At 38.4% G+C, this 9,014-nt stretch overlaps 1 protein-coding gene and 1 long non-coding RNA gene across 2 annotated transcripts in view; one reads left to right on the forward strand and one right to left on the reverse strand.

The window, feature by feature from the left end:
* Positions 1-6,735, forward strand: part of prss35 (serine protease 35) — a 9,011-nt gene extending 2,276 nt beyond the window's left edge. Inside the window, exon 2 of the mRNA XM_014030842.1 lies at positions 4,463-6,735. Coding sequence (XP_013886296.1) covers positions 4,482-5,756 — 1,275 coding nt within the window. The 5' untranslated portion in view covers positions 4,463-4,481 and the 3' untranslated portion in view covers positions 5,757-6,735. The remainder of the gene's footprint in view (positions 1-4,462) is intronic.
* Positions 6,406-8,994, reverse strand: LOC106534264 (uncharacterized). Its single transcript, XR_001312335.1, has 2 exons — positions 7,662-8,994; positions 6,406-7,579 (listed from the first exon to the last, which is right to left on the reverse strand). It is a non-coding gene; the product is annotated as an uncharacterized LOC106534264 (long non-coding RNA).
* Positions 8,995-9,014: the final 20 nt, after the last annotated feature.

Below are 9,014 nucleotides of genomic sequence, written 5' to 3' on the forward strand. Positions count from 1 at the left end.
ATATATAATTTATTGGAACTACATTGGAAAAATAAATATGAAGGTCGATTAAATGATAAAATGTGAGGCAAAGTTCTCCTTTTTTAATTTAATTTGTGCATTTCAAGTGTAATTATTTATTTATGGATCCATATTTCTGCTGTTATTTCTTATGACAGTTTTGGTCCTCCACAGAGGACAACTTTAAGCTCAGCAAAGTTGTTTTAAATTCATTATTTTGAAATCGTCATTTTGATTTTTTTACTGAGTGAAGAAAGAAYTCTAAAAACAAAAGAAGGGAACATTCAGAGTAACTGTGGTTCATGCATATRTGTTATATATGATGGTATTACACTATTGTGCATTACACATTTTGGTGTAAAAAATAACCCACACATCAAAAACATACAGTGAGCTACACTTACTGCTTTTTTACCTTAAAACCTGGAGTTTAATTAGACTTTCAGAGTGATTAATGAATACTGAAAAGCTTATTTCACCACAGCAAACCTACCAACAGAGGGTTGTCCATTGATTTATGATAATTTATATCAATGCGGTTGTCCACCAAAACTTACAAAGTCAGAAAATGACCCTGATGGACTGGGAGGGCTCTTCTGCTGTAAGTGTCTGAGAGCATCTGTCCATGGGATTACCACAGACTGCACAGAGGTGGACTTCATTGAAGAGTGGCAGGAAAAATACATTGGGTATAAAAAATAAACCACACCATTTGGGATTTGCCAAAATCCTGTGGTAAGATGAAACTAAAAGTGAACKTTCTATTCATCAATTAAACTATGCCTCCCATCATGTTGAGAACAYCACAGTACGGTGGTGGGAGCATAAGGATGTGAGGGGTTTTTCATCACTAGCAACTGGAAAACTGTCCAGCGCTGAAGAAAAGCTGAATGGAACAAAATATTTAGAAATTCTAGAGGAAAGAATTGTTTAAATCTGATTTACATTTAGGTCTGGGGCAGAGATTCACCTTCCAGCAGGACAATGACCCTAAACTCGCATCTGAAACAACACTCCACTGGTTTAAGGAAGAACAGATAAAAGTCCTCGGATAATTCAGTGAAAACTCAGAAACTGAGAATCTCTGTTGTGATGTATCCAACCTGAGGGAGCTGGAGCAGTTTTACCTTTACCTGCAAGAATGGTCAAACAGATCCTGTAGATGTACCAGACTCATGAAGATGTACCTAATTAGACTTGCTGCTGTTATTGTTTGGCTCYACAAATTAGTGGTGTCCTGAAATCAGTGCTGGTGTCCATATCAAGCCCAATGTCAACATTTTCACAAAATGTTCTGATGCTCCRAATAGATATCAGTACTGATGTCGATGATAGCAACTGGCTCAGACTACAGAATTTGAATAACTGAAACCTAGACTACTGAACCAGTTCTGGTGGAGCAAAAATGTGACTGATGACACAGACAAAGTTGAAGAAAATGCAACCTTGTATTGAACCATTTGTCGGTTGTTTGAAGACACTTTCAAATAAAATAAAGTTTACATGAACATTAAAAATGGAACCAAAGCATCCGTCTTACAAAAATAAAATAAATTACATACCCTTGAGGGGTTGTACTCAGTTTGTGTGGTATTAGTGTTGAGMGATAGTGGCAAAAACATTAATCATGATTAATTGCGGTATTTAGCCAATATCGATTAATCCCCTGGAGTCCCTGAATGCACATCCCAGTTACATAATCAGGATTGGTGTGGTAGAACCCAAAGTACAGGCAGAGTCGATAAATGAAAAAACAAAAACTGGTTTATTAAATAACAAGAAAAGGCTGGCGTGGCAGCAGAAATACAAAAAAAAAAAGTTGACAGAGACGAGGCATAAAAGGCAATGATCCAACGGGGTAATAAAGACATGACACCAGTTAAATACAACTGAGGATGATTTGGGGGTGGAAACACCTTGGTGATTACAGACTATGGACAGGTGAGAGTGGCAGGCTGGAAAAACACTAAGAAGCTACTGATGATAACATGATACAGGAAATGAAGAAAACTAACAGGAAATAAGAAAATAAGACAAGATGACCAAACAATGGACAGAAAAATTCTAACAACAACCATGAAACAATAATCATGACATACATGACCAATTTAAAACATTGTAGTGGGAAAGATTTGCTCTCTGTAAAAATCTGAAATTGTGTCAAAAAGTACAGACTTCAGGCTATACATCATTTTTTTAATTGTGTTGATAGGCCAAGTAAAACCAGAGATAAATAAATAGCTTTTATTTAAATGTTCGTCATATTTGAAGCAGAGACGAGCACYGAGCGGACTGACCGGGGAAATCTCCAGTCAGTCTGCCTGGTGGCATTAATCACATTAATTGTCAAGTGCCAAAAAATAATCAATTACAGTTTTTTGATAATTACCATTGTTGCACATGATATGATTTTGCCCAACCCAATGTGTTATTTATCCACAGCAGAAAGGTTTCTCAGTTCAATACCTTTCCTCACTGCATATTATGCAGTGGTGCAACCTAATCATTAAAGAAACACATCCTGTTTGAGTATAGACTGCTGTCAGCCAATACGTTTTATCATCCAAACGATGAATTTATCAACTTGTAAAGTTTCTTACTTAAGGAAAATTTCTTCTATTTAGCACTGATGTTTTATAATGCACTAAACAAAAAAACACTTGTTTGTTTTTACTAAGCGATCTAAGCTATTTTTGATCATCTATAATTATCTATCTTTTTGTACCATGATTAATCTGTGATCAATTGATGTGTCACGGGTCATCTTAAAACAAAATGTACTTGTAAATCACAAGATAAGTTAACACCRTATCAACAACACTACAGATCACCATTTAACAATTTTCTCATCAGAGCTCTGAATTATTGAGAAAGTCTGCCCAACAGACATGACGTATTGAAGGAGTGGCTATAGACCCAGAAGAGCTTGTTTAAATATGTGATGTGTTACCAGATTTGTTACCAGAATAAATGATGGTCTGTATTTTGGTCCAGCTGAAGGTAGTGGTATGGCTTTATTCTTTGCAATTAAATGTTCAAGTCTAAACTTRAATTGGTCTCCTGGTTTGTGATTGACCTTCCAGTTCTCCAGAAGGTAGTGATGTTAGAGATCAAAATTTATCATCTAGAGGAGATAAATGCTTTGAAGGAGTCAACATGCGCACAAACAGGGGAGACTGGAACTTTTTCGAGGAGCCCATCTGCCTGGAGCTCTCTTGGTGAAAGACCAAAAAAGTCTCTCAGGGAGGCTTCACCATTTGGATGACATCAAATGRCCAGAACTACAGAGAGGTTTTTCCTCAGTACAGAGGAATGTATTTTCTCCAGCAGCAGCAAAGGGGAGAAAACAGCAGCAGACTGATATGAAGACAGGGGATAACAAGAGAGTGGAAGACAGAGGAATATTTCTGCAAAACAGATTCACACCACTGGAAGAAGTTTGTGAGTCAGACCAAAGTTCATTTTCTGACCCCAGCAGGAAATCAGAGAGCAGACTCAGCCCAGAACCAAAGGGAGTTCTGAGAGACTTCCACAAATCAAGAAATAATGAAAATAGCTGACAGCTGTGGAGATTAAACACTTTTGGAACAAAAAAACAGTTAAGATTCTTAGCTTTCCTGATAATATAGTTTCCCATCTCACAGAGAAGATACTGGGGATCACAGCTGAGTATCCAGCTCTGAAAACACTTGTGCTTCAGTGGCTCGATTTCTTGGTCTCTCATATTAGCTTTATAAAAAGATAAGGAAACAGTTCTAACTTGAGACCCTGTGTCTAAAAGGCAACTGATGATTGCCTCAGTGCATTTGCTTGTAAAAAAACTTTGATGTTGAATGGGGTCAGCATCATTGCTGCATTTAGTAACAAAATGACCATCCTCCCCACAATGAAAGCAGTACAATGATTGTGGTCTGGAGTTGGTCTTTCTGAACTGACCACCTGTAAAGTCTGATCAGGTGTTGCAGTCATTTGTGTTGATACTTGAGTTTGATGTCTTGTTCTTAATGGTTTTATGTGTCCAAAGCTGAGCAACTTGGGCTTATAACTCTACAATTTGCTTATTTAAATCATCCACCTGAGCAGTGGCTTTAGGCTCAGGACAGAAATATGCACTTTCCATTTCAGGATTCCTGGTGTTGATTTAGAAACACCAAGGTGCTTTTTCATATGCATTGCTTTGTTGGCATGTTTGACTTCCTGCATAACAGAAGAAGTAGCTCGGCAAAAGAGGGCGTTTGAGCTGAAGTTTTTTGTTCCTTTAATTTTTGTAATCTGAAATGTTTTGTTTGGGTCCGTCACTCAGGTTAAAATTTAAAAAACGATTTCAATGTTCTGGTTGTGAGGGAAGGAATTGCAAGGGAGGCTAGCTCATTTTGCAGGTCATTTTACATGCCTTTGTTTAACACAATGAATCAAATCAACAAACTAATTATTTCAACTTGTCTTATGTTTCCTTTTTCAGAGCCAGGCCCCACTTAACAATGGGCCTCTTACCACTTTGCATCCTGCTTCAGGTCATGGTGCTGACTGTGGGGGTGGCTGCAGCTGCAGAGGAGAACAAAGTCGATGATCAGTACATCTGGCCACAGTGGACGGTGCCACTTGTAAGGCAAAAACGTACCGTGCCCCTCAGCATCCCAAACTTCTCAGCTCACCCTCAACCGGAGCTAAGTGGGACCTGTGGGATCGAGTGTCAGCGTCGCCTTCCTTTACCTTCCCTAGATGACTTAGAGCAGTTTCTGTCCTATGAGACAGTCTACGAGAATGGCACACGTACGTATACCTCAGTTTCTGTGCACGGCCTCAATGAGGTGACTGTCTGGCCCCAAAATGTCTCGTCTCGCTCCCGCCACAAACGAGAGGTCTACGGTWCCGACACTCGTTTTACTATTGCTGACAAACAGTTCTCCACCAAATATCCCTTCTCTACCTCGGTGAAGATCTCCACAGGATGTTCCGGTGTTCTTGTTTCACCTAAACATGTGCTGACAGCTGCACATTGCATCCACGATGGCAAGAATTACCTGGACGGAGTTCAGAAGCTACGTGTTGGCATTTTGAAGGAGAAGAGCCGACGAGCAAAGGGAGGCAAAGGTAGGGGAGGAAAAGAAAAGGGCAGAAGAAAAAAGGATGACAGAGCTACAGAGGAAGCATGGGAACCAGAGGAAAACAGCGGGAAAAAGAACCGTAAAGGAAAGGGGAAAAATGGGAAGAGCCGGAGCCGTCGAAGTGTGGAATCAGGGAAACCTTCCTTTAAGTGGACCAGAGTCAAACAGACCCAGGTTCCAAAGGGCTGGTTCAAGGGTGTGGCTGATGGACTTGCTGCAGATTATGACTACGCTGTTCTTGAGTTGAAGAAAGCTCCRAAAGTAAAGTACATGGACCTGGGTGTTATCCCTTCGGTGAAGAAGCTCCCTGCTGGAAGGATTCATTTCTCTGGCTTTGACGATGACCGGCCCGGTAACTTGGTGTACCGGTTCTGCTCCGTGTCCGAGGAATCCAATGACTTGTTGTATCAGTACTGTGACGCCAAGCCCGGCTCTAGCGGCTCTGGGGTTTACATCCGTCTCAAAGAGCCAGGCAAGAAGAAGTGGACGAGGAAGATTATTGGGGTTTTCACTGGTCACCAGTGGGTGGATGTTAATGGGAACGGAATGCAGCAGGATTACAATGTGGCCGTCAGGATAACGCCCCTCAAATACGCTCAGATCTGCTACTGGGTCCACGGGGACTCGAGTGAGTGTCAGGTTGCCTGAGACAATACAGAAACACCACCTTTTCCTGCTACTACTCCCGTCTCCCTGACCCAGTCTCWTTAAACGGACCCATAGTTTTCTTTCACCGAGCATCAGCTCAACATCTGCACCTCCTTTCCTGGCTCTTTATAACTCTGCATCTTTTTTTGACTCAACTACACCGACTCCCATTTGACTGAGAAAACTTAGTTAAAATTACAACAAAAGGAACTCTGTGGCTTGTCTTTTTTATTTATACGTTTTTTTTTAATCGTCAGAGTATAGAAATATGTATTAGGTTATATTTTGTTTTAACATTTTTTAAATGACTTAATGGAGATTGAAAATGCTTTATAATACTAAGCTTTATACGTTTATTTATCTATTGGCATTGAATTTGTTGAAAGAAACGTGTATTTTAAAGTGTTTTTCACCAAACAGAAGCACGCGTTGAAAAAACAAAAAGACCCAGAAACAGGCTGATGTATCTTCAGTTTTTTTTAATGAACTTTATCAAAAATGAAGAAAATTCATTTTAAACTTAGACAATTTGTTGACGGCTCAATTTGTATATATATCTAGAAAATTGCATACTTTTTTTTACAACTACATTGTTCTGTTAAAATAGAGAAAAGCTGCATAGAAAATGTTATTTTATTTTTGTTTCATCTTTTGTCTGTTTGCAACACAGTGATTCATTGTGCACATAACAACGTGGTGCTAATTTATGAGACTGTAAAGTTTGTTATTCCTTTTCTTTTTCAAACGACTGTAGAAAATAGTTTTCTGGTACTGTACTTGTATTTAATGTGAGGCTACATTCAACAGATTACTTGAGCTCTTTATATTTCTCTATTTTTAAAGAGTAAATTAGATTTTGAATACTGCTTATAAAAAGTTTAAAATTAGGATGTAATGGGTTTCACTTATCTTGTTTATTTTATTAAAGAAAAAACAAACATCTCAAGAGTATTAATTACTATTAAACCAAGTGACTTTATATGTTTGTGTGTGTTTGTGATGATTCCGGTTTCAAACATTCATCTTATATTAAACAGCAGCAAATACTCAGAGCTCACACTGGACCTGCTCTTCAGTCGTGTGGAGACATCTTCAAGCAGGAAGACATTTTTTATTGTTTGTCCAGCTCATGTAATATGAGACGAAAGAAACATTTATTTATAGACAGAAAAGGTAAACAATCTATTAAAAAAATTAACATCTGTGAAATATGTGGGGCTTKTGGAGTTACAACATGGAGGAATTCAGACCAAAGCATTGCAGTTTCACTTGAATGATTTAAATGTGTAAAAAACAGGATCTCAAAGCATAATACATGTACTTTAAAGACATTGAAAGCTTATGRGCAATGGTCTAACCTTCTGTATATAGCTCTTTAAATGGTTTTAGTTTGGGAAAACAGATTAATTCAATCAGTTTGACAAGCTAATGTTTAGTCTGAGTGGGACCAAAGTCTTAAAACAGCTATGTCAAAACTTTACAGAGACTGATGTGAGCAGTGCACTAAACTTTCATGTTTGGGTACACTGAATTCTAGGATTATTTGTAAAAGCAATTAGYAGCTGTAGCTTTTTTTCTGCCAATCTAAGCAGCTGAAGCTGAGGAGTAGAGCTGGAACGTGAAAGTGCACCAATGGAAGTGGYCTCCTGGGGTGGGGGTTGTATCCAATTTTATCACAAAGCAGCTGAAGGAGTTGGACATTAGAGGTCAGCCCCTTCGGGCTGCCAGATGACCACTACTGGTGGTGGGTCTGTCTTGGCCAAATGAGGCTGAGGTATCCAACTGAAGAGGTCATACTGCTGCACACATGTGGAAGTGGTCACCTATAAATCAATGAGCACATTTTCAAACCCACTCAGGACAGCTGCTGTATAGCTTACAGGGATTATGACATTCATAACATACTTAGAAAACACGTAAGATGAAGTCGATGGAGGTGCAAACGTTTGTAAAACAAGTGCCTGGGAATGAAAAAAATAATTATTTTTATTATTTTCAAAGTTTTAAAAAAGATGAAGAGCTGATTTGTCCGTCATCCAATTTATTGCATCTCAAAGGGTTTACATGCACCGGGAAGGACCACTGTAAATAAAGTAAATATACAATTAAAGAAAAATACAATTTGAAGTATTATTTCATGAAAAAATTATAATCTCCCATTATTTACTCTCACAATCAAACCACAAACATGACAGAAAACACATATTTATCACTGTCCGTCATTTACAGCACAGAGGAGACTCATGGTCCAAATTTACTGAGACTCAGAACACGGTGAGTCCAATGAGAGTCAGTCAGGAAGGGAAACGTTTAGACAAAAGGTGTGTTTGTGGAACAGTTTTATGGCTGAAGGGTTGATCCTCATTGGGTTGGTCCACAAATTTCTCCCAGATGGCTGCACATGGGATTATTAGACTCCACTGACAAACCAAACATCACAAGAAAAGAAAGAAATCAAGTCTGAGACAGCAACTAAACTCTGAGCTTTCTTTAAGCCATGGAACTCGGAGTCTGCAGGAAATCTGTAGGCAAACACAAATAGAAGCTAAAAGTGCTGTGGAGTTTTCACTGGAACGTGTGTGAGCAGAAATTGTTCACAGTGAATCCTGTTTCCCTTTGTTGCATCGTAAACTGAGTTCTACTTGTGTTCCAACTTTTTTAGTCGTGCAAGAAGGGGAAAGTCGTAGGGCTATCTGACTTTAGAAGTGCACTTCTTGCAAAGTGTGTTAATCTGGCAAAGGCACTTACCAATTTAGGGAGATAATCCAGCCCTTTTGAAATGTGGTTTTGTGGAAATTTTACTAAACATTTACAACTTACATTTTGTGAAAACGTCTTTGAACAACTGCAGTTCTCCAGGACTGACCAGCATTCAGCTTATTAGCTTCATTCAGACTAGTTGTTAGCTGGTCAGTCCTGTTCTGATCTGCAACAGGTAAGATATTAGTTGTTTAAAACTCCTCCACATAAATCCACTTCAAAATGGCCATTTAACTTTTTGTTGTTGAAAATGTATTTTATAGTTAAATCAAACAATTTAATGTCTGAATTGATGTTTTTTTTTATATATTTTAAATCATGCTTGATCTTCCTTAACAGGAAAGACACTGATTATTTGTAACATGGCAATGCCTCATATGAAGCTAAAAAAATCTTAAATACATTAACTCTATATTGTCTCTGCTGATCTACAGCTGGACATTCAGGCTTTTTAAAAGAGTGTCTCATGTTGTACAATAATATAACAATTATTAATTA

This window comes from Austrofundulus limnaeus, unplaced genomic scaffold (assembly GCF_001266775.1).
Source record: "Austrofundulus limnaeus strain Quisiro unplaced genomic scaffold, Austrofundulus_limnaeus-1.0 Scaffold1127, whole genome shotgun sequence".
NCBI classification, from domain to species: Eukaryota; Metazoa; Chordata; class Actinopteri; order Cyprinodontiformes; family Rivulidae; genus Austrofundulus; species Austrofundulus limnaeus.